The sequence below is a fragment of the Poecilia mexicana genome, unplaced genomic scaffold, assembly GCF_051168715.1.
Source record: "Poecilia mexicana isolate PSO_F unplaced genomic scaffold, ASM5116871v1 scaffold_16, whole genome shotgun sequence".
NCBI lineage: Eukaryota > Metazoa > Chordata > Actinopteri > Cyprinodontiformes > Poeciliidae > Poecilia > Poecilia mexicana.
Window position 1 is genome coordinate 4,472,013 of NW_028263385.1, and position 27,360 is coordinate 4,499,372.

Here is a 27,360-nt window from a genome sequence, read left to right on the forward strand (position 1 = left end):
TATATATATATATATATATATATATATATATATATATATATATATATATATATATATATACATATTTACAGGAACAGGAACAAAATAGCAGTTTGAATATTATTAAAAACACACTTCTTCAACAAGTGTTTTGTCAATGAAATTAATCAACTGAAACAGTTTTCTGAGGATCCTAATGAAAACTTTTAGAGTAACTACTGCTGCCTCAACAGCCAGGTTGTTGTTTGCAGTTGTTTATCTTGATCATAAAAGGCAGCTTGATATAAGGATAACTGTTTCCTTCTGACAGAAAAAAAGTCAAAAATCTTCTATACTTACAGTCTGAGACACATAATCACACAGATCTTCTTTATACAAACACACAGAGTTCCACGGTCCAAGCTGAACCACACACTTGATGCAGTCCAGACGAAAGAGACCTGAGAAGCCAACAACACACACCCACACGCACACACTCCGCCAGGTCTGAGGTGATGGTTTTGGTTGTGGTCCCAGTGAAAACGACACTAATTTAGAGCTAAGGAGCTTTGGCAAGCGAAATTCCATCATCTTGCAACAGAGCGCTAAATGCCAGCAATGATAATGTTAAGAACAAGAGGTCACTGTGGAAGCTACTGTGATGCTAGCACAGATAACACCTTCTATGTTCACTTACACTTCTAATGGGATCAAACACACAGTTAGCTTTGTAACCTGACCTCCATATATGTGAAGAACACACAGATACATGCACACACAATATCAGTAATCACAAACACACACACACACACACGCACACACACAAGTACACAGACTGCTCAAACTTTAAAACCACACTAAATACATTTTCCCCACAAACATACCTGTGGCAGGACATGTGTGTCTGTATGTGTGTGGAGGAGTGTGTGAAAGTATGCCCCCACCATATGTGTTTGCATTTCTCTCAATAGTCTCTTTTGAAGGAGCCAGGAGAGGGAAAAAAGAGGGAGATGTGAGTTAGTGAGTGAGAAAAAAAGAGAGAGAAGGAAAAAAATGAGGAGAACTCTGGGAATTCACAAAAACAAGATAAATATCCTTGGCTTGACGTCGCATGGCCGCCACACTCTCGGTTACACACAAACGCACACGCGGACACAGACGCTGATTACAGAATAAATATGCGTAATCTTATGAATCAGCCATTGTTTTTGAGATGAAGAAACAGCCAGACATCAACCAGAGACAGAAATGGTGACTCTGCAGAAAGTGAACTGATGGAGGTGATCATTCACACAGGTTCATACACACATGTTTCAGTGTCAATACAGATTAAAGACGCAAATGTTTTGTTGACAATTTATTACCATAAATCTTCAACCAAGTATCTGTGTTTCAAATTCTGAGTACTGGAGCAACAAGCTCATAGTTTAACAAAGCCTTAATCCCCACAAAAAAAAAAAAAAACTTCAATTTGTTACACTTATACAAGCAGTTTGGGGAAACTTTAAACGAAACTACATAAGTGGAAAATGTGCCCAAAATTTAGAGCTGAACATTTTTTGCTTACTGCAGACTAATTAAAAGCCTGGAAATTATGGTTATACAGTGTTCTTACAAAACTCTCCGGCATATGGGTAGGAACAGAATTTGGAGTTTCAGAGAAATTCTGTATTTTATCCTAATAAGTAGATTATAAAAGCTGTTAAAATGAAAACTTCAAACTTGATTTCCATTCTAAAGATTCAAAACGTGACTTGGACGTAAGTCAAGTGAACATAATGTGATTATGTTCACATTCAAAGATGTGAACATAATCCCTTAAAGAGTAGCTCTTTGAACCAAATATTAACATTGGCACCTGGTTGTATAACCGTACATACAGCATTTATGGGCTTGACAGTAGAAGCCAGAAGTAGGAGGTTAATGGCAGTCCAAACTGCTCTATTTTTATTTATTACCATCATTAAGCAGACATCTTAGTCCGAAAGCTACACCTCCATCAGAAAATGGGCATATTCTCCTTCTGAAGGGTGAACTTGATTCATAAACCAGTGAGATTCACAGAATGCAGGCTATTAATGGTTTATAACAGCCTCTTCATGTTTAAAATACAATAAGTTAAAAATGATGTTCTATACCCATGTTGTTAAGTGTTCACAATAAAAATATAAATATTTTCATTTTAAATATGTTTGGAAATACAGTATTCTTAAGAATTTATTAATTGATTATCAAAATTGTGCGAATGTCCCTCTGCTTTGGGTTTAATTGCATGCATAGACAATGCAACATAGAGCATGCTAAAACATTTTCATGAGACCTTGCAAAAATAAAAACATCTCCAAAGCTCTCCCACAAAAACCTAAAAGATTGCAGTTTTTCAATATTTTTCTATGTCCAGGTCTTCGAGGAATATAAAAATGAAGACAAAACTGTTAAGAGATAAAACATGTTAAATGTTCTAATAAAAAAGGGTGAAGGTTTAGGCAAATGACAGACGAGACAGCATCCAAAGTTAGAATATTTCCTTCAATCCTCAGGGATTTGACTTGCAAAGAAATCCTTATGAAGATCTCTGGCTGCACAATACATGTACTGATCCAAACTTTGATAAAAAACAGTCTGCTTGAGAAAAGGAGATACAGGGCACATTGCAACTCATTTACAACACACAAGCTAACTGAACAATAAGGTAAGCAGGATCATAAAACAAAGGAACAAAGCCAGATTTACAAATATCTATTTCCAAGTTTAAATTTCACATAAACCGAAAGAAAAAAAATTACATTATTTTTCTTTTCTTTTTTTTTTTATGGGAATTGTAGTGGAAAAGTTAATAACCCAGATAAACCCCAGATAATCAGTAAATCATCTGTTGATTAGACCAACTAATCATTCATCTAAATCCAGTTTCCACTGTAAGATAAGTTTCATAAGAATAACTAAAAAAGTACAAACTAATTGCATTAAACAAACCAAACTTTGTATAGCAATGTGTTGATTTATGTTTGTTTTCCCAATATTTGTTAATGTCACAAGACTTCTAAACTAAGACCGAACATGTCAAATGTGATTTTATGTAATAGATGTTACAGCATTTGCTACCTACAATGAACGCAAATGTTTTCCAGAAACTTTTCAGCATCCATTAGCTCCATTTTGGAATGCAGATGTGTACATTATTTCAGTGTAATATAGTTCAACAGACTGGAAATCATTATGTGTATGATTTCCATACACTCCAACCACATGACATACTTTGTAAAGTTATATTTAGAGCTAATTAAATAATGGAATAACCCAACACACAGGGATCATTGTGGCAGCAGTACTTCTCTAACAAACAGGAATGCATTTAATCAAAAATCACAGGCATATGGCGGGATTTCTTTTATGAGGGGATGGTGTGTATTTTAAAGTTGGCTCATATTCACTGGAGTGGTTAAATTCCTTTAATGGGGGAGTCATATACAGAGCAGCAGACAAAGACTTCCTGACTGGAATAAAACGAGCTTAAGCAAAATCAAACATTAAACACAACACTATTAGCTCATACTAGCAGTTTATTTGGTTTAAACTGTTTGAATTTAGCTGAATGATTTAAAAAATGAATTTTAATTTTCTTTAAAATTTATTTTTCATGTATTGAAATTGTTAACATAACTAGACAAAAAGTCATGCTTCTCCATCCTAAAATATTGACCAAATCAAGCATGATGTTTTAAATACAAATCTTCTGTTTTATTATTTTACTTTTTTTTCCATTCATTTGGAAATTGCTGTGAATTTATATCATTTTTAATAATATTGCTTAGAAACATTATTTGCCACAAACTTGTATTCCTTATTTCAATTTCTTCTCATGGCGTATTTGTGTATTTTTGTCACAGGATATGTTTGTTGTTTTTGACTCTGTGCATTTAACACAGACTTCAAGATACATTTGTCTAAATAAAGACACATCTTGCATTTTCTTTATTTTTGTTACATTATACTACTTTTCGATTATTAGTTTTCATTTGTCAAATATTGTGGTATGTCTGACTTTTATAAGCCAACTCTCATGTATAATCTCATTGTATTGGAAATTCACAGCCTTTATTGAAAAGCCCAGACCAGAAATGGAGCTTTTCAGTCACCACTTCAATGTGGTCTCCTGACATACAATGTCAAAGAAATCATATATGTTTACAGTTTTTGGTCAACAGCATGAAACTACACATATCATCTTGTAAGTTGCAAAGTTGGTTTCATTTACACCACGGCTAAACAAAGGCTTCCCACAACCAGCGCAGGATGTAAACAGCACCCTGCTGTGGTTTTCAGTGCTTCAGTTGAAACTCGTGTGCCAGAAAAACGGGGAGGTGGAAGGTTTGAAACGGTGACAGAGTCAAAACTGACCTCTGACTCCGAACACAGTCAAGCGTCATTCAGTTGTCGCCGCCAGTCCTAATAAGTCAAAGTAAGTGTAAAATCAAATCTGGTCTGCTGGCACTAATCTATACGAACGTTTAATTAAAGCTGAAGAATAAAAGGATTTGAAATCTCTCCTTCTCTAATCTCCTTCCAGCGTAATCGCTTTCCAACACAGAGGACTTCTTAAATCTTCTGCTTGGTGCTCAACAACAGCAAACAATGATGTCATTAGCAGGGTGGGATACTTGTTCTTGTTGTAATCCAAATTGGTAAAAATTTCATAATTTTACTGAATAATCTAATAACGAGTCTCTACAGAATGTAACTAATTGTATTACTGAAAGTTTTGACTACAGGATTGTTGCTTTAAATAACACAATTTGTTCCTTTTTGTGCTAGGTGGACTGTTGAAACTTTTGAAAAAAAGTACTTCATTATTTTCTATTTGCTACAGATCATCTCCTTTAAAAGCTTTCTGTAATGACTTTAGTTAAGCTGTCTTGTTCTTTGCATATCATCTTCTCTTCACAAGAAATAAACTTCCTCTGTTTTCTGTTATTTTTCTTATGCCTTTACTGTCCCTTTGTTTTGTGATGAAGATATGTTACATGCAGCGCAGACGGCAAATAAATGAAAGCAGATGAAATAGGAAGAGTTAGATAAATGGACATGAATTAATACTCTTCTGTATCATTTTATGCTCTTTTTCTGCTACTTCTGTAAACATGTGATACTCTAATCTGTGTTGCATTTTCCCCATTTTGCAAATGAGTCCCTTTTTGTTTGTTTTTTCATCAAACAGTTCAGTTTAGCTGTTCTCAAACTTTGGAGAATATGCTTATAATACGATTTTAACCCTCTATGTGTGTTTAAACTGAAACATTCCAGCTGGAAATACTACAATGTGGCATCTGGGTAAAGAGCAAAGGGCCTAAAGTGAAAAATATGTTGTTTTATTCTGTGCATGTCAAGAATGTCTGATGAGGTTCACTGAGGACTGTTTTTATGTTGGCATCTATAACACATGTACAGTGTGCAGAAAAGTGACAAGAAAATGAAAAAAATAAATAAAAAAATGAAAATACAAAACTGAAAGGACTCCGAGGCGACATCTCCTCTAAATTGAACCGCTTTGGAAAGGAGCCGATGAAATAGAGCTAGTGTTTTGGTACCTGGGTGAATAAGCTTTGAATGTCTGGACTGAATGCCGAGGACATCTGCGTTCCTGTATGAAGACCCTCTGGAAGATTTTTTTTTTTTTTTTTTTTAATTTAAGGCCTGCAGTGCATGTGCAAAAATTGCTTTAATCTTTTCTTTTTCCAAATCTCACTCTTTCAAGTTCCTTTAAACTCCCTCAATCCACCTCCTCATCTTTCTTCTTTCACATGTCCTCACATTCGGTGTATACACACAATGTTCACTCTTTGTATGTCTGTCTTTCTAGTCTCTGCCTTTTCATCCCTCCATCTCTTCTATCTTTCTCAGAATGTTCCCCTCTGATCCCTTCCTTAACATTTTCCAACCCCTCCCACTGCTGACCACACCACATGTTAATAATAAAGCCTCCTCCAGCTCCACCACATCTATGAGGAAATCCTCTGGCAGGTCATCTATGCCTGTCTGATAAAGAGCAGCACAGATGCTTCATCCTCACTTCTCTCCTCATTCCTCTATGTTTTTTAACATGGTGATCATACTGAAGTACATTCTGAGCCCTGAAGATGCGGCTTGACCCTAGTAAGAGACCGGTATGGATTGTGAAGTATTCCAGCCACAGCTGCAGCAGCACTCAATATTCTTCAACCTGATTATAATCTGAGGAAAAAAAATGAAAAAGATGGCACTTGATATTATCAAGCCTGAGGAAATTAAAAGAAAAAGGAGCCATACTTGGCTCAAATCTATCTGGTGGTCAAAGAAAAAAAAAAAAAAATACAGATTTTATTCATGCTGAAAAGCAAAGCTAATGCACCTGATCTTGCTGATATAACAAAGTAGTACAGTGTCAAACTTGATACATTTTAATTCTAGCAAATTAATGACCTGATGCAACTTGGAAGGAAATAGGAGACCAATTAAAATCCACAACAATTTAAAAAGGCGGACATGATCTAATTTGCTTGTTCATGGCTGAACAGAGAAAAAATCTGATGCGGATCAAAAAACACATGAAATCACATCATGCTTTCAGACTGCCCTGCTAATTGCATGGTGATTCAATGGATAACAGCGTTGCATCATAATATGTCCTCAAAGTTCTCCCTCAGCTTAAGCGTTTCAGCATCTAAATTCTGTATCAGGTGTTGCTATTAAAGCAGTGAAAGTCCTCCCAAAACAACCAAATCCATTATTTGTATGGAAACCATGAAAGCATGTCATTTGGAATGGAACAGCTCACTAAATACTGCTTCCAAAGCAAACTTAACCAAACCAAACCAAAGGTGGTTGTTACAAACAGATGATCTAGTTTCAAATGATCATCAGAGAAGCATTTCCATGCATCTAGATACCTGGTTCTATGAATCCATAAGCAAGACATTGCACAGGTGCGTGCGTGTGTGCGTGCGTGCGTGTCTAAAGAAAGACTCAGTCTGTAGAGTATATTTGATTTAACAGGGGTTCCTCATTAAAAGATAAAGAGAGAAAATCTATCATCATGGAGACAGCCAACCACAGTGGACACTCTCCATACAGCCCCATGAAGAGAATGCTGACCGTCAGCCATTTGAATGGAAGACAGCCATTCATTGATAAGACAGTCAAATAAACAGACCATAAAGGAAAACAAACTGGACCACCACTGCTTTTCTGTGCTTCATTCAACCTCAAGAAGGGTCTCAGTGTGTGTGATGGCGAGACAGCGAAAACCCGAATGCAAATGTGTTTGTTCTCAGGGTAAAATGTCCCCTGAGGGGAAAAGACTGTGAGAGGAAGTTTCTATGCTCCCATAAGTCCTTTAATCCGAATATCAAACACACGTGGCTCCTGAGGGGGAGCCATTCACCACAGATAAACCCTCATGTTCTGCCTGTTTTAATAAATACACACTTGATAATGAGATAGCAATTCAACGGTCCACAGAAAATAAAGTACACTCAAGAGAACAGATGAAATAAATATACATCTTAAGAACTCTGTGTGTTCAAAATTCTCTTTCATAATTATAAGACATACAATAAAGTGTCTGAACCACAAGTACCATTTAGTTCTTTACAACTTTTAAAACTCATGTTCAAACAGTAAACATTTGATGCAACATTGTAATTCACTGGCTTCTGTGTTAAATGAGAACATGAGCTGGGTGGTTTACAGTCATATTACATCTACAGATGTGGACCAGGTTCTTGTACATTTATCCTTCTCTGTATGAACTGTTTCGAGCTTTCTTATCATGTTCACATATATCAACTAATTGTGAACAACCAGTGCATGTGTTTCTCTTTGTAAATGTGCTACTTTGGTTCGGACTCTTTACTGTTCCTACATAAAATGAGTGTTGCCAATGACAATGCATTGTACCTGCAGATACATCAGATAACTCAGATGTTTTGAAGGAAGATACTGTGAAGCACATTTTTGTAAGAGACGGTTAAGTTTGTCCCCAACATGGTTTTGTTTTGTGTCATTTTCTAATTATATCTGGATTTATTATTATCAGAAAAGGTTTTGCCATATGCAGTTATTTATTACTGCTAATATAGCTTGGCATATCAGTTACCGTCCCTTTGTTGAGATTTTTTTCTGCTCTTGCTTGTGTTTCTTTATCTGTATGTTTTGGTTTATTTTCATATGTTAGTTTCTGGCTGTTTCCATTTTTGCTTATGGATTCCTTTGAGTCTTAGCTCAGCTTCTTTAGTATTAATTAATCTCCCTCCCTCCAGCTGTTTCACATCCCCTCTGATTAGCTCACCCATTTTCTTTATCTTTTTCCACCACTGCCTCAGTATTTACTCTCCTGGTTTTTCCATTTTTTCTTGCTTGATTCTTTCAGTGTCCATTTTCCATATGCTGGAAAATGGACACTGAAACTGTGCTCTTGTCACACATAGGATCCAAGCACAGAGACTATATCAAGCTGAACATGTGAACCTTTAGATAAACTCACTAAACATACAGGATCTACTGATAAAACAATCACAGAACCTAATTTCAAAAACTCCAAGCAATCCCTTAAAGATGTCAGTTTCCCAGAATCTGACAAATTATAGCACAATCCCAATTAAAATATGAAACACAACAGTGCATATTATGCAAAAAAAAATATCAATGGCTTACTCAGATAAAAATAAAATTATAGCCTATTGAAGTTTCAAATAAGCATTTTATTTTATTTTTTTCTCTATAAAAAGATATCAGAGTTGAGAGATCTGACTGCTCTCCACAGTGGGATCTGTGTTTAACCGTGTTTAGAGCACCATTTGGGGCCAGATAAATCAAGTGGCTGTCTACCAGAAGCCTCCATTAGGGGCCCAGCGAAGCCCCTGGATGGCCTGTCAGTCACCCCGTCAGTCAGCGAGCCACCCTCTTCCAGCGTTTGAACTCATAATTACAGGGAGACTCCGCTTGGTTTGGCCCAGAATGGCTCCCGAGGTCCCCCACCACCTCCCAGAGAGCAGCTCCTGCTAGCCCTGCGCTAATGCTAATACTAACAAACAACGAGCGTTTCGCCTCAAGAGGAAACGGCGCTGAGAAAAATATTTATGGAAACTGAAAAGACTCTCTCCCTCTTCATCCCCCTTTGGGCTTTTCTTCATTCATCTTGCACAGACTCATTCAGGGCTTTTAGTTTTTATTCCATTGAGTGACAGCTCTGCGTTAGTTTGGAGTTAAAAAGGTTAGCACGGTATTTAGAAAGAAGAACACTAATGGTATGCACCATCTGAAGAGTACTTACAAAACAGCTGAAGTGGACAATATAAAGGCCATAGAGACTGGTGGATTTTAAGCAGTGACATAGAAGTTAAAGGAGAGATTATCCCCAACATTGAGAAATCTTCAGAAATTGCCTCCAAACAAGCTGGTGATTAAGACTCATAGCTAGTTTGTCTTCTTAAAGTTAGCTACACTAACACATCACAAGCCATCACTCATAAGTCGTTCTTTATCCTGAAACTCATAAATCATAAGCGGCTGTTTGACAGATTGGGTATATTTTGGATTTCAGCCACTTTAGGCGGCAGATGAAAGTTTTTGCATTCAAACGTACACACATTTAAAGTAAGATGTGGCCTGCTAGATCTCAGGAGTTCATGAATAAAATATAGACCTACAAAGGCAGCATGAACAATGGAAATATTATCCTCCACTGCATAAATGTATACTCGACCACAGAGTATTCTCACAGGGAGCCCGTTCCTCTTATCTCTGACGGGTCGTCAGCGATGACTGGCCGCTGCATGTGGAGACACACACTGCTAACGAGGTGGGGGAAATTCTTCCCCCCACAATCATCCAAGATTGATGCAGAAAATTTACCCGGCAGACATTCCTCTGAATCCAAATGAAAGAGGTGCCTGGTTCACCAACATTCCTGATTGGCCACACATTCCTTTACGAGTCTGACGACGGTGTGATTGCAGGCATGGAGCCATGGCTTCGTGAGGTAAACTTTCATAAAAGTTCCACTTTCAAACCAGGTTTCACCTGGTGAAGGATTTATACTACAAAAACTCAGATTTTAACCCTTTGCTAAAGATTAAAAAAAAACATCAACTTCTCACTTTAGATCAAATGTGTGAGGTGGTGTTTGAATTGTTAACACTCAAAATAATAATAATAATAAAAGGACTACCTGATGATTGTAAAATGATTTGGCTATAACTTGCATGTCAAAATATCCAACAAGAAATAAAAATGTGATCAAGAGAAAAACAGAAATAATATTGAACTGAAATACTACAAAGATAATTATCAAAATGTAAAAACTTTCAATAGAATAGTTTGAAGGAGGACATATTTAATTTCCACTTATTAAACCCCAATAAAACACCAGAAAGCCGTGTTTCACATATCTATAAAAAATCTGGAGCCAAACTGCTGAGTTTGTCCTCGGAAGCATGACTCTTAATCCTGACATGAATTATTAATTTGACGCATTCATCACTCTTCCGACCAGCCATCAATAGCCTCCATTATGGCGATGTGTATACATTACAGAGTGTATAATGTGTCAGAAACTTCCCGCATGCGAGCTGCTGGATGGCGGGAAGAGAAGGAAACAGAGAGAGGAAGACTGAGAGAAAGTAAGAATGATGGACAAGAGCGACAGCAGAAAGCATTACTTTGAGGATGAGAGTCACGATTTTGCAGCTAGAAATCAACCTGAACGACATGAGACAGTGGCATTTTGAAAGGTTAGACACTTATGGATTTAAAAGGTCAGCAGTGTGAGTTACAAGGTCGCTCAGACTTTACAAGTGATGCAAATTTTGTAAGGAACCTGGGCATTTCACTACAGGGGCCTACTATAAAATAATGGACACAATGACAGCTTTTTTATAGTAGTTTCGGTGTAGAAATCTACATCTTCACAACAAAATATCTGTGGTTGCATAATTTGTTATTAAATTTGTTGCATAATTTATTCTCGCAACTCAGGATGTCCTTTTCTCTGCTTCTGTGTTATCTATTCATACTTAATAAAAAGTTGTCAGAAGTAGGGCTGGAGAATAAAACAACAATCGTGTCCAGCAGTAGACACATGATCAATATTAATAGAAAATATGTAGAATATTGATCATTTCACTGAACTCCAATCCCCAACTGTACATTTTTTTGGGGCATGTAGGGTACTTAGCACAAACTTGTTGAGTAACTTGCGCAGCATGTTTTGCCACCATGCCTCATAACTGCTTAAATAAATAAATAAATAAATAAATAAATAAATAAATAAATAAACACCAAAGAGTGAAAAGAGAAAATGAGCTCAACAGCTTGGGAGAATATTGTAGACAAAAGAGGAAAGTTTAAGTCACCAGTTTGGCACTATTTTGGATATTTGAAACAAAAACCTAATCAGTAAATATTAGGTTACCGACGTGTGACTGACATGAAACGTTTATATTGTGATACGTTTTCAGCTATATTGTCCAGCCTTTGGCTCAGCTTTTCCTTGTCTGAGCTTTGTGTAAAGAGAAGCTGGTGTCTGGAATATGCAACCACATATTTAACTCATAATATCACTAGCTTAAAATGACATACTTCCCTTGTCTGTTTTTGACACCTCTGTAGATTTGGAGCCTTATTCTAGGGATTATTTAGTGTTTGGAATGCTGAGTCAGCTTATTCTCCATATAAACAGCTAAAGCAAAGTTACAACTGTGGATCATAGCAAAAAAAGGAAAACACCCAGAAGCTCAGTTTCCTAGTATTGAGACTTTTAACATAAAATACCTGCTTCATTTTAACACCACAAATACAATTACAATTGACTAAAGTGTTTAGGGTGAAGACATCAAACAGAGTTGGTATAAAAACACTTAAAAGTGGATTTATTTAGATGGGGGCTAGTAGCCAGCTTAAGGTGAACTCTGTTTATTTTAGCTTAAATGGCGTTAGTAATTCAACAACCTAATTTATTTTCTCTCATTAGGCTCCAACTAAAGCCTAAGAATCCCGAGAATCACTTTACCTGAAATGACTGAGGTATCGAAGAACAGGGTTGGATGCAGCACAGCTCTGCTAAACAGTAAAATGCTGACAGCTTTAGCAGCAAATGAAGAGATGATGTCACCCTGCCCTGCTCAGTTAACAAGAAGCTAATGAAAAGTGGAAAAGATGACCGCCAAGTCAGCCTCTAGAGTAAACAGCACAGGCAAGCAACCATCACTTTATCTCACTCAGAAACTTGTGGTCCCGCCCTGCTCTAAGACTCAGCAACGGGAGAGCAAAAAAAGCTGGACAGATGCTTTAATTTAAAATCTCTTTTACATTGACCTCAGCTTTACTGTCCACACACATGGATATATGCCCGCTCACAGTCAGTGAGCGTATTGGGCTAACTTTAACCATCACATTAGATGCCAGATCCCAAATGTACTTATAATCAGAGCGGCCTTGGTTATCCATATCTATATCTGTAGTTATACTGCTATAGGCTTAGGCTGCTAAAGAAATAATGAAGACTTGCCTCACACTGTTAAATTCTCCTACTACTCTCCAATTTTGCATCATCTTCTGTTATTTCAGCTCTTAACTTTGTTATTTTTTTTCTCTTCATCACGCAGGAGGAGGAAATGCTGCAAGTCAGTGACTCAAAACAATCTGCTGGGTTTCTTTAGATGGAAAACTTTTTAACAACCTAAACAATAAACTGAACCTGTCCATACATTGTTTGGTAACCATTCTCTATGTATACTTTACCTGAAATATGTGTGATTGGCCTGAATAAATTGTTTTTTCAACTAATGAGAAGTTGTGAATTGGTGCCATATAGATAAACTGAAAAGAATAGAAAGCATATTAAACTCCAAACCCATATTTACATCAGTGCTTCAGTTTCTGACCCTCCGACATGGCTTTTAGGTGTCACAATGTATGGACTGTCCAAGATATCCTCACAGGCTCCACTAACGTCCAGCCTCAGAAGACCTAGAAACTGAAATTGGTCTTTTGAATCATAGATGTACATGCAGGCACAACGTGATGATGTGTTAGTGTGAATTTACAGCGTGAAGTTTGTGGTCTGGTGGTTTATGGACTTCCTCTGTTTAGGCGATTAGCTGTGAGATCACACTCACTTTCACACACACACACACACACACACACATGCATGCAAATGCAGAGAGAGAAGCTTAAAGAGGTGCTGCTTACTACTGATACAATTTTACCACACCTCTCTCTTTCACACTCTACGCCGTTAATGGTTTATTAGTGGTTTGTGTGTAATTGTGGCGATTCAAATACAAAATTAGTAAAAAATAAATAAATAAATCACAAAAACTTGACCTACATAAATCTGCAGAAAAAGCTCATTTTTCTTTGCTTTCTTTTTTAGCAAGTTTAGTTGCATTCATGGTATGGATCCAGCTTTTAGACATATGTTTTCAACAGGGTCGCTGTAAGCTCTAACGTTAAGCTCCATTTATTCCAAACCACTTTGATTTGTGTTTGGGACCTTTGTTATCTTAAAATTCACCATTGGGAATTGGATCGAGATGGATCCAACCAATAAAAAATCTCCAGGCCAACTGACATTTGCAGCTGCTCGCATGTTGATTGACAAGTTGATTGCATTCTGGAAAACATTCTATGCTCAAAGGAGACACAGATTGGGAATTGTTGAGCAAAATCACAGGAACATTGATAGGAGGAGTCAAGCATTCAACCAACTGTAAGGCAGTGGCGCAACTACACATTATTCAGGTGGATGTGAAAACATAAATTCCCCCCAAGTTCCTATAACTCATCTGAATTCAGCTTTTAGATGGTTGAAATGTCTGACATAATTTGATATTTCAACAGGACTGTAGGCTGAAGCACACATCAAAACTGGCTTAGAAAGAATAATTCAGATGTATTTTCCTTGTGTCTTGGCCTATCCTTAATCTCCATACAAAATTATTATACTATTGAGTTCATGCCAAGAAATAAACCACTTAAATGAGGCCTACAATTTCTCAAAGTAAAAAGAGTTGTCAGATATCCAGAGTGAATCATGTCCGATCATGATGCATTTTCTTATGAGCCTTAAGCAACAGATTAGTGGGGTTTTATGGATATATTTAAACCTGTGTGATTACAGAAAATCCACAATTCTTACTTTATAAATGCATTCAAATTGTTTGTTCATGTCTCCCCACCAAAGATAAAGTTTATATGCATAAATATAAACCAAAATGTAATATGGCATTCATTATGATGTGGAGTGTGCAATCCTCATCATTGCCATGTGAATTTTAATCTGTCATGTGATGATTTTCTTTTTTTTATTAATTTTTATCTGAGGTTTGGTAGCTGGTGGCCAGCCCATCTAATTGTGGTCATAACTTTCAGTTCCTGAATTAGAAATGAAATGACATTACAGAGTGTGGGCATGCATCCTGTTCCTGTCTCTGACCTGGTTGTAAGTGGCGTCCAGCAGTTTGTCCAGGTTCTGGAGAGGTGCCGGGGTCTTGTCTTTGAATCGGGTCAGCAGTCGCCTCTGGATAGCTCTGAACTGGACAGCTCGCTCTGACAGCAGATCCTGATACTGCTGAGCACTGACACGCAGCTAAGATAAACCAAAACGAAATACCAAACGTTTCACTTCTTAATTTTTTTTAATAACTCCTAAACATGACATGTCTGAGTTATATCTACCTGAAAGTGATTGTCTACAGACAGGAAGTATTCTTGAAGTGGCATAGGACCACTAAAGCTTTTCTTGAAGTCTTTGATTCCCAATTTGGAGAAATGTTGATCAAACCTTTGAACGAGTTCCTTCACCACCAGCCACATGTCCTCAAAACTGTCACTCTGAATGCGGTAACGCTCTGTGAAGAAGGGAGACGTGCAAATTTTTATTTTTTATTTTTTTCAACATTATAATCATCACAAATAAAGTGAATCACATCCTGGAAGAAAGTGAACTGCAAATGCTTCTGGTTGTAATAACAGAAAAGAGCCAATCAGTATTTTCTTCTTGCTAATTTTGGTGCAAAATGCTACAAAAGGCACCAAAAATACCATCAGTAGCTGTGGATATAATTTGGAAAGGGAACTCTTTTTTTAATCCCATGTTGTAACTAGCGTCAATGGTGGTTAACCAGCACCACCTCCTGTATGTGGCTTCATACTAAGACTCACGGGAGGTCTTAGAGGCCAGCACAGTGACTTTGGCTCCTGATAGAAACTGAAAAGCCAAACTGTTCCCATCCTTATCTTCTGTTTTTGTTGAAAACTCTGCAGAGGAAAACAGAGAGAAAGAAAACAGCATGATGAGACAGATATGACAGTCTAATCATGATGCAAGACGCCAACAAAGGTGAACAAAATACAGTCACACTCTTCCCAAACACAATGAAAGCTTACACAAATCCCTCGTGAAAGAAAAACACAATCAGTAGCACTACTGAGTTTGTGTTTACATGGCAAACCGCTGAATGTACCCAACTACTAGATGTTCCCAGTGGTGAAATAGCAAATACTCATGCATAACAAATTCATGTAAACACACAACTACACTCAAACATTAGGCTACATGTATGAATGTAAAGACAATCTGACATCTACAAATGTCTTTAATTTCTCTCCAGTGATTGCAGGGATTGTTGTTGTTGTTTTTGCCCTTGGAGGGAAGTCTGGAGACAGCAAACTCCCTGAATGGATGACAGTAAGATGGTTTGTAACACTGAGTGTGATTTTCAAGAAGAAAGGTTCCTTCATGTGTTTTAAAATTAACATTTTGTTTCATATTTATTGTATTTTGTGTTCTTCCCAAACAGTTGTGCAAAAAGATGTCACATTAAAATCTTTTAGCAACTTAGGCTTCAATGTGAGTATATTTATTAAGTAGAGAAAATAAATAATTATTTGCAAAGCATAATTTTTGGAATTCCTAATTAATTAAATTAAATCAGCCTAAATTAAGGCTGAATGATATGATTAAAAAACATATCACAACACAGGGGTTTTATATCAGTCCATGTCAATAATTACTGATGCGGGTTTTTTGTTGTTGTTTTGTTTTAAAATCACTGAAATAGTGCCAAACTGATGACATGACCTTCACTTGATTCATTGACAATTTCCTCAAGAGCTGTTTTCTCATTTTCTCCCTTAATTACACAACTTTGTTTTTTTTTATTTTTAAACAACTATGAAATGGTAAACTGCTGCTGCGCAATTTACTCAATAGGTTGTGCGTTAGTTGATGCCACCAAATTTGCTTAGCTGTGCGGGCGAGGTTGAGCAGTTAAACCCTACGTCTCCCAAAAATGCTGGGCGTTCTGGATCGGAGTTCAGTGAAATTATTGTGTATTACCTGCTGATATTATCGATTTATTTCCCAGCACTAATTCAAATTAAATATTGTATCTGCCAATGTCAAATAACCTAATAGCAAAATAAGATGAATTTAAGGATACAGTTTATGTTGTTTTAGGTATTTTGTTTTTCAACAGGAACCTGCAAACTTTAATTTTAGGGACCTTAGTTTCAATCTAATTTCAAACAATCAACGCTACAGAGACATTTACTTCTGAATGTTTATAAATTTCTAAGACAAACTGATAAAGCTTTCAGTTTTAAACAGAAATTACCATACCATTTTCATGCAAAGTATTAATAATTACCTCTGAAGATAGAGCTGAGGTCAACTGGTGGCTGGTTGGTGTCCACAGTGATCTTAAACTTGGTGTTTTTGGCTGGAGATGAAGGTACACACACCAGAGCCAGAGGAAGACTGAACCTGGACTGGAGAACCCTGGGAACCCCTAATGAAAAGTAAATACTTCGAAGTTAAAATATATTTTCCATTAAACTATAATTACCACTGCAGCTACTACAAACATATTATCTTGTAATAATGTTGGGTTAATCTGCAGTCTTTGTCCCTTGACGGTCTATTCTTGATAAACATCCTCTAATTTGAAGCCGACTTCCTCTTCAGGTAGATTGTTGTGAAACTAAACAAGGTCACTACATCACCTCCGAGCCTTTCTCTCCAAACAGCCAAGAGGTCAACATCTGTTAGCACAGTAAGCACTTCTGGTGTTCAGATTACCTGAGTGCCCAGAGACTTAATATCAACACCAACTGTGAAGGTGTGTCTGTCGAAGATCCGAAAGAGAAGTTTTGTAAAAACTAAGTTTTCAGCAGAAAAAAAACAACAACAAAAAAAACAGAGAAGGATAAGTATGTCCAATGACAACTATGTTGTGATCTTAAGCAGTGCTGAGTTTGGCAGAAATCAAGACTTAGTAAAAATAACAGAGTGAGCAAGTACAAGAAAGGTGGAGGAAAAGAGTTGTTAAGAAGAGATGAAGTAAAGTAACCAGGCGAGAGGAGAAAACCTGAACCGAGGAAAGAAACTGGAAATAAAACAGCATCAGGGCGACTGAAGCAGAAATAACTGGAATTGACAGCTGGGTTTGGACGGAGGTTTAACTATGGAAAGTCCCTGCTTATTTCAAATAGTAACAATTACCTACAACTACTGTGCACCTTTTCATTCCAGAAAAGCAATTATTATGTAATCATTTTAATAATTCAATTTGATTTAAATACAAGGACCGAAAGGCATCAAGAAAAAGGAAAGTGGTAAAGCCAAAAATAACAGATCTTGAAAAAAAAATATTTAAAAATAGAAAGTCAAACTGTGGTCCAGTTTCTTCAATTTTTTCATGCCTAATTTAGTCGTTAACCTTCGTTCTGGATGGCTGGATAGTTAAGCAGCAAATTACATTAGGCAAACACAAAAAGGGTCATATAAACAAGTTGTCACTGTGATTATGGAGAAACTCTGTTAGATGGGAGGTGAAAGAGCAACACTTTCAAAGCACCTTTTAGTAACAGGGTTGTACAAATGAATCAACTGTTACAAGTTTCTAATTTACATTTATACAGAGATGTTTTTATATTTTAAATTAGTGCACACCTGGATAGAGAAGAAGAGACTGTTCTTCACATGTGTGTAACTGGAGGAAAGTCTAAAATGTCCTTTTTCCATCCTACCTCCAAAGTACTCCCCAAGTTGTCATTACAGAATGTACTCTGAACACTGAAATTTACCAGCATGGAGACTTTATTTCAGCATGAGCGCCACAACCATCTTACAAGGTCTTGCTAAAATTTATTTCTATATATCCTTCATAAATCATACTGTCTGGGAACTGACAAGTCTTAGAGGAACCATCTTTTCAACAGTTTACAGTTTTCTTTCACTACACACCCAAAAACCAGTTTTATAGTATAAATAAACTGCTCCATGCTAGAGAAAGTGGTTGATATTGGGACAAATTACACACTTCTCTGTATGTGGAGTGTGGATACTTGGAGACAGACTGCTGTAGAACTTTGCATTCAGGACTAGCTCTAAGTCAAACTTTTCTTCTAACCCTTATATCTTTTAGGAGAAAGATAAAACAATCAGATTTTCATCCATGCTAGGCAAAGGAATAAAAAATAATTGAGGCACAAGTTGCTTCAAATCCTATTTTAAATTATGCCTGACTAAATGATGAATCAAAATTTGTTAGCATGTCTGACAGACATTAATTAAAATCCACCCAATTAATGCAAAAATGTTGTTTTTTTTGTGTGTGTTTTTTTTTGCTTTGGCTTTCAAAAAATATACATCTTCTGCACACTGAAGTTAAAAAACTTACAAGAAATTGCACTATTAGCATGTCATGGCAGTCATGAGATTGTCAAACAGCAAAAGTCTTCAGATGTGTTTCATCGTTTAAGGTACTGGGATGGTATGAGTTACAACATTTCATTTCTCTTTTCAATAAATAAAGGTTTTTATTATTATTGGATTGAATTTAGCTTAAATATGCTCATATTTGCATGTCTCTGCATCAGGTAAACTGACTAAAAAAGCAAGAACAGAAATTTGAGAAGACAACCCCATGTGCCGGATCAGGTTCGATCCACAGCTGCAGTGATGTCACCTCTGATGTGTCTGTGTGGGTATAAAAGATACGTGTGGAAACTGGATGTAATCTGCACATGCTCTTTGGGTTTTTGTGTGGGCCACAGGGAAAACAATAAAAAAGAAACAAACCCTGCACATTCCACTCCTCAAAAGCTTTGTTCACATGCAGCTGTTATGCATTACCTACTTCACTTCCATAAGTTCTGCATGCTTTAGTTTGATGTGGACACAATTAAAACCACATTCAGTCATTTTTTTAAATGACCTAAAATAAGAAAATGTGAAGCCTCACATCTTTTAATCTGTGAACTGGAATGTCCAGGTAAAACTACTGTTGTCATTTAATCAATGACAATGTATACCATACCCCACCTAATGCCTGTAAAAACAAACGCATAAGTAATAGTAATAAGACAGAATGTTAAATATTAATTCAGATTTTATTCAACTATTCTCCTTATATGTATAATTTGCAAGTCATGCTGCCATTAGTTCTCTGTTTTTGTTTCCATAGAAATTGTCTCCCAGACATTTTCTACTGTGATTAAAATCGATCAGTATAAAAAACTGCATTGGATTATAATTTAAACTGAACTAAAATATGACAAATTGCAACATGCCGCCAACATGAGCTGCTCATATTGGCTGCATGTTGGAGTAGCTCAGATACATTAGACCTGGTTTGTCACCAGTTGTGCATCTTTGGACAATTATTCCCTCTGGTTTTGGATGATGTGCAACTGGAATGATTTTTGCTCTTGTGTTTTTAATTTTAGAAAGTTGTTATGACAACAAGAACTTGTTTTTACAACTGGGAGCAGCTGAGTTGCATCTCAAAAGCTCAAATAATACCTGAATTAAAGCCCAGCTCAGATCTCAGATCTAAAGAGGAGTGGCAAAAGCAAATGAGGTGGATTGTCAATGTGGCAAAAGCAAATGAGATGGATTATCAATGTTTGCCATCAACTGATGGTATCAACCATGACATGTTAATGTGGAATATTATCTCTGTTGCCTCAATATTGAGCTGTTAGCTTTTTACGACATTCATGAGACCATCATACACCAACAATATTCAGTCAGAGGCCTCCTCAGATTTGCTGTAAGACCGACTGCTATCAGAGTTCCTTCCTCCCTACAGCATCGCCACAACGACTCTTTGAAGATACATGGATGATATGAGCTATGATAACCTTTGTCTTTTGGACAAATACAGTATTTTTGAATGGAATTTTATTAAACTGAATTAGGACAGCGTGTCACACAGAATGGGATGTGCCTCAGGATGATATTCATTGTAAATTGATGCTATATAAATAATCTATAAAAGAAACAATGTTCAGTCAGCGTTTGTGGGAGTGTTATAATGCAAAACCTCAAAAGGTTATGACAGATAACTTGTTTCCATCAAACTAAAACTGACTAAAACAAACACTAATGTGTATCTAGGGAAACTAGAGCTGAAATGTCCAGGTAAAACTACTGTAGTGAAGGGAGTCTGGGTAGGTATGGATTTGGGTCAGTTACTTTTTAGGGTAAAATTGGAACAACATATCAGGGAAATCATTTCTCTTACACTACTGTACTAAGACAGTCATGATGCTGACAAAGTGTGTGCTTAAAAATAAAAGCTTGTGAGTCTCTGTCAAATGATGCATGCAAGAAATATGATATTACTGTGTAAACTCCATAGCGTATGAAAGGAAAAATTTATAAAAATGCATATTTACATTTTTCTGAGTGAGGAAATGTGTGTACGGGTCAGAGACTTTTTCTAAGTATCACATAACAGGAACATAAACACTCGACAGCCGTCTTTTCCTGCACATATAGTAGTGTGCATGTTTGAAATGATTAGTACATTTTTAACAGAAAAAATATATTTTCAAATTCAGCATACAGAGGCTAAGTATGCGTCGGGCAGACATGTCTGTCTGTCTGTCTGTCTGTCTGTCTTTTTAACGACTACTTGTTCTAGTCTATCTAGGGCTGCAAGCAAAACACTTACCTTTTGGATTAAGCTCTGCAGAAAGTAGAAAGAGAAGAAGTAAAAATAAAAAATAAATTCTGAGAGCTCAGAAAAATGAAACTGCACAATTGCAATCCAGTAATACATAAAAGAGTAAGAGGACTTTAATGGGAAGCAGATCCTTTAGTGTTCAGGACCCTCTCTACGCTTGTGGAACCAGCTCCTAGTTTTAATCTAGCCTTAAAATGATTGATTTTGTTGATTATAGATTACAGTTAATAGTTCACATTTAAAATTGGAGTTATGTTTCTTAAATTAAAAGGCTCATCTGTGTATCATGGTTACCAGATAATGCTGCCAACAGCTAGAAGCGATCTCCCTCTCCTGTTGTCTACTTTTTGTTTTTCTTTAACATAAAAATACTCCTGCATTAGTTTATTTTTTTTTATTTTTATTTCATCTGTCTCCTCAAACCCCAGTCAGTCATGGCAGCCAGGTTCTGCTGGGTGTTTCTCTGCACTGTCGCTCCATGCATGATCAGTATGAGGAATCACTCTAAAATCAACAACGCAGGTAACTGTCTACTGTCTATATTTGTCTATATTGAATCAAACCTATCCCATCAATATGTGAATGTAGAGAAATTTAAGACATCTTATGAAATGGTTTCTCCTGCCAAGTCAAAATCAAACAGTGCAGCTAAAGCAGGATGTTGCAAGTGAGCCAAGCTGACACTGAATATGAGGAGACATCCTCAAAAATTAGAAAAAGTTTATTACAAGCTGGACTGAGAGAAATAGCCAAATAAAATGCGTACAAGTAAGTATGTATGCAGCACAAACTATGGAGTGTAAATATAAACCGCTGTATGCCATGTCACACTGAGGACACCTGCCAAACAACATATGAGATGCTTAAAAAGAAAACACACAAGACTGAGCATCTCTATCCCTGCTCCTCAGGGCTATGTTTTACCAGCTGCTCTGGGATTTGAAAAGTCTGTCTGCTGCTTCTCTAACCTTTAAGCCACAGCAATAGAAGCCAGGAAGATTAAGATCTGATTTGATTGGTTAAAGAGGATTTCCTTGGAAGGTGAATGGGAAGCAGATGGATGAGTTGCAAGCCAATAGAAATGGGAAGGAGGTGCAGAGTGAAAAAGTTCCCCTGGCAAAATTGATGAAAGTCACGCTTTCATATGGGTGTCTCTGTTTACTGTAAAAACTCTGGCTTTCTCACCGTCTCTCGTGTCATAGCCTCATTTAAACTTAATAGGATTTTTTTTTTTTTCTTAACTGGTTCAGAAACATCTTCAGCTTTTGCCAAGTTATTAGCAGTCAAAAATCGGTGAAATGCCTCCTTTGTGGTACTCTAAAAAAACATTTAATACTTTACACAGCCAAGGAGATCATTAAGTGTGACTAAATCCAAGACTCCTCATGGACACTTCCTGTGTTTTCTGCTGTTGCAGGGCAGAAAATGACACGTCACTAACACAAAATCCAAGTGGTCTGGTTATAACTTCAATTTTGAATTCATTCAGGAAGCAGTGTTATTGTTGCATATTTAGTCTATCAGCACCTATAAGGAGGAAACCTAGCTGTTAACTATTGTAATTTAAAACTAACATGTCAAATTGTCCCTGTAATATTTTTGTCTGTTGCAACATTTGGTAACACTTTATTTGAAGGGAGGTGAATAAGACTGTCATGACACTGTCATAAACATGACATAACACCTGTCAAGAACATGAATAAGCCTTCATGAATATTTATGACTGTTGTCATAAAGCGTCATTCGGTAAATTATGACACTTTTAATACAAAGTTGACATTATTCAAAATGTCTTTGTTATGACAACTTGACATTAACCAAGAAATCATTACTGTTTAAACTTTACCTTTAATAACATAAAGTTATCTATTTTTTAAAGTGCAATCAGTAATATTTTATAACAAATTTATAACAGTAATGAGTTATTGGTTAATGTCAAGTTGTCATAACAAAGACATTTTGAATGTCAACTTTGTATTAAAAGTGTCATAATTTACCAAATGATGCTTTATGTCAACAGTCAAATATTCATGAAGGCTTTTTCATGTTCATGACAGGTGTTATGCCATGTTTATGACAGCGTCATGTCAGTCTTATTCACCCTCATTCAAATAAAGTGTTACCCAACATTTTAACTGTTGCTGTACAGAATGATACACAGCATAGCGTTTATATAGAATTTCTACCAATATAACATTTTGGAAATGATAGGTGACTCGGATACAAGCTAAATAAATTTGTATAGTTTTATCTTTTTAATCCATTTGTTTTATCAGATGATTTTATTGGACAATGAAGGATCGATTGCAGTTTTGTCATTGCAGGGAAACGGAGGTTTTGGCATCACAAAAATAAATACACTTAAAACATCAGCTGGGAGGAGTTAGAAAGTTAAGAAACCCTTCAGGCATCCAAGCAGACTGAATTACTTCAACTACTCTTCATAATGTCAAGGACCAGCATACTTAGCAACCTTTTTGAGTCTATCAGTGCAACAAAGAATTACATTTTTGACAATGAACATTTCCAAGCTACATTTGGTGAAAACTAAGCCTCTCAAAGAAATCAAAAGCTACAAATAAGTTTCTAATATAAAATGTAAGAGAATGAAAGATAAGGATGAAGAAGCAATGCCGAGTTACATGCTACCTCCAAAATCTGCTACTAAGCTTTTGTATGATACTCACTAATATAGACAGCTAAAAACATAAACTACTTGGCACAAGGGATAAGAAATGCCAACAAAAAAATCACTGGAAATGGATTTCAAACATGGTGTTCCAACAAACTGATGCAGCTCCTGGAGACATGGGTATGTGGAGATGTTGGTCATGCTCCAAAACTCAGTAAAACAGGAGAAAACATAGACAGTTAGCTTGAACCTTTGGTTTTCAGTTGCTGTGGTAACCAATGAATCATGGCTGGCCATGTTTTATGGAAAGTATCATCCGCATGCAACTATTCGTCACTCACATGAAAATAATCAGTATGTATGCAAGCTAACAATGCACTGTAAATGCCAGCCTGACCACTTGATCCCATTCAAGTGTGTTTGTGCAAATCCCACTCTCAGGGTTTTAGGAAAATCACAGAGGGGCACTAATGAAATTCTTTCTAGATTGTAACAGCTCTTGCCATCATCAGGCCTTCTTTGAAGGTTTTAAGAAGTCAACAGTCTTCTTAAATGTCAAAGCCTTTGTACAGCTTAAAGATGGACACAGTAGCCTAAGGGTGGGATTGTGTTATGCGGAGTAGGGTGGTGTGGAGGCGTAATCATCAGCCCTGGGTGGCAGAGAATACAAAGTGTTGCATTCCTTCCAAGCCAGAACAGCATTTTGGGGATAAGAAGTGATGAGGCACTACTGCAGATTAGCACTGAAGAAACACAGAAAATTACAACCAAACTCTACCACATCGCTACAGAAATGCTCCTGGAGAGAACCACTTGGCATCTCACCACAAGATGGCTTACTGCAGTGGACACAGAGTTTCAGAGCAAAACCAACCCTTTATTAAAACAGTGTTGGGCCTGGCAACAATATTCTATCGGCATGCTAACCTACACTCTGGTGTCAAGTGTTAAAAAAAAGCAGTTGGCATGACGCGACAATGATGTGGTTCAATTAGGTTTAGGTTGTAAAACATGTGTCGGTTAGGAAAAAGATTATGAATTATGTTGAAGTGTCAGGATAAAAACAGCACAGCACATAAAGTCAGAAAAAAGAGTAATACAATACCTCTTTACCTATCTGGAATTGTTAGCATCTATGCTACAGCTTTTTTTTTGCACGCTTTTGGATTTGTGGAAATATTTTCAGTGGCTAAAGAAAATGATGATCCTGGCATAGAAACTAAAAGAGTGCCACCTTTCAATGTATCACCATTCATAAGCTAGAGTGGCTAAACTACAAGCTGAATATCTACACTTCCTGACCATCTCTGCTTTGCAGCACTGATGTGTTCAATAATTAGTTTATCCATTGTCCAGGGTGCCAAGCTTAAAGCACTCAGGACCTTCTCCAGAGCTTTTAAAATTGTTTAGATTTATTTTAATTATTCATAAGTCATGCTAATAGGCATGCAGCTAGGACAGTTTTTACTTCGACAACAAATATTGCGGCATATTCGCCCCAGCTGAATTGATTTCTTCAGGTAATAAAAGGCTCTATAGACAATTTTAAGGCTTAGTAGGCAGTTGAGAAATTAGCTGCAAGAAACTTTAATCTCTTATAACCCATTGTCAAATTTTCCTTGCTCCACTCATAACATACTGCCATTGTGTTGTTTCTTTATATTCCCAGGGCTAGGGCGATATCCTGCTTCCCAACTCTTCTTCTGACTGGTACAGTGTCTTATTCTACCCTTATCTTTTCTGTTTATTCAGACATCTTTTCACCTGAGTATAGCTTAGTACCTGCTGTGTTGGGAAATTAACCTATGTCTCTTTTCTTTCCACCTTAAATCAGACTTTTCTAATGCCTAACGCCCAACAAGTGCCTTCCAAAACTCAAAATCACTTTCCAACAAGCTGCTTTGCTTTTAAGGCCTATTGAAATACTCCAGACTTCTTATTTTCAACTATTTATAGCATCACAATAACCCTTAACAAGAAAGAAACACTTCCCAATATTTCCAGACATTTCACATTAAGTGTGCTTCTGGGGAGGAAAAACTGTTCCACCAACAGAGGTCTGCCAAAGCAAATGTAATCCAAGGGAAACAATAGCACAAAACATAAGCCTTTTTTCATGACCTGATTTCCGAACAAATGCAGATCTTTTTTTTTTTTTTTTTTTTTAAGGAGGTCTGTGACATTTAAAAATAAAGAGTGGTTCTGTTGCTTTGGAAAGTTATATCTTCCAGAAATATTGCAAAACCTGGAAACAGATGCCTGGAGGCAGCAAGGGGATAAACTGCGCTCATCTGGAAAGAGCCCAAATGTCATTACACCATTCCAGTTCTCTGTTAGCAGATGGTGTTCAGCCCTGTCACACAACCCTAGTTTTGATGTTACAGACCAGACACCTGCTAACTTCATAAGGTTTTTGGTGCTAATGCTCCAGGTATTGAAGAACATTTTACATCTACTATAATGGTAAGTTTTATACATATCTTCTATATAAAAACTATCTTAAACTAAAATCAAATGTGCATTTACCACAATGACTATTGTAACTGGTATTAGCTCCTTACAACTTTACAAATAAACAAAATTAAACATTTCATAAATATGTGCACAGTTAGAAATGAAATTTTGAGAAAGGAGCTTCCATTCACTGCATATTGATAGCTAATCTGACAATTTTATAAAAGCTACAGAGGTGAGCCTGATGGTTCAAACAAAATATGTGTCACTGCAACTGTACAAAAAAACATCACGACAGAGCTTCAGCACATGAGTTTTTAATTGAAAAAAAAAAAAAAAAAAAAACTAATGCAATGTAAAAGTCATTACAAAAAAATGCCTCCACTAACCATCCTCAACAACACTGTACCTGCTGTGCAACATTTATGGTTCCTAGGAGTCACCCTTTCTCAGGATCAAAGATGGTCCTCAGACATAGACACTGTTTGCATGAAGGCCCAGCAGAAACTGTAATTTCAATGGCAACTCATGAAGTAAAATCTTCTACAACTACTACTACTGCTACTACACTGTTTTTAGTCAGTCTTTTATGTGTGGTTTGGCTCATCCATAAAACAGGACTAGACTGCATGAAACAATTAGGTCCACAGAGAGGATCATCAGGGCTTGTCTTCCCCCCTTGTACAAGTCAAGGGTCAGGAAAAGGGCACTAACATCTCTGCAGACCTCACACATCCTGGACACAAACTGTTTAAGCTTTTGCCTCCAGGTCAACCGCTATTTGCAAAAACCAGCTGCCACAGAGACAGTTTCTCCCCCCAGGCTGCCTCTCTGATGAAAACAATAAACATTGTACAGCCTCAGCTACTCTAGTGTAATATAAAATAATCATATTTGCAGTAAAACCAGCTTTTCTTTTTTTGTTTTTTATGCAAAAATGACTGCACATACACACTGTTTATTTTATCCTATTATTTTTATTATATTTTTTATGCTAGTAAAACCAAAGTCAAATTCCTTGCTTTAGCCAAAGAAGCTTCATTTGCAAACAAAGAATGAACAACAAAATGTCTACATTTTATTCCATCTAAGATAAACATCTGACATGCTAATAAAAACCAAACACATGTCACAAGAGTCCTTTTACCTGTTGGCGCACTATAGGACATGACAATATCTCCGGTCAGATCAGCAGGGGGGTATTGGCCATTGAGGAAAGCTGAAAAAGCCACTTCTTTGGTTGAACCAACACCTGGGGGAAAAAAAAAAAACATATTTTTTTTTAACAACCAGATAAGGAAC

The 27,360-nt window shown here is 36.7% G+C and overlaps 1 protein-coding gene across 1 annotated transcript in view; it reads right to left on the reverse strand.

Annotated features, from left to right (window-relative positions):
* Positions 1 to 27,360, reverse strand: part of bbs9 (Bardet-Biedl syndrome 9) — a 144,523-nt gene that overhangs the window by 83,893 nt on the left and 33,270 nt on the right. The window contains exons 14-18 of the mRNA XM_088014191.1: positions 27,206 to 27,310; positions 16,647 to 16,787; positions 15,160 to 15,255; positions 14,674 to 14,846; positions 14,432 to 14,584 (exon numbers count right to left, since the gene is read on the reverse strand). Coding sequence (XP_087870317.1) covers positions 14,432 to 14,584; positions 14,674 to 14,846; positions 15,160 to 15,255; positions 16,647 to 16,787; positions 27,206 to 27,310 — 668 coding nt within the window. The remainder of the gene's footprint in view (positions 1 to 14,431; positions 14,585 to 14,673; positions 14,847 to 15,159; positions 15,256 to 16,646; positions 16,788 to 27,205; positions 27,311 to 27,360) is intronic.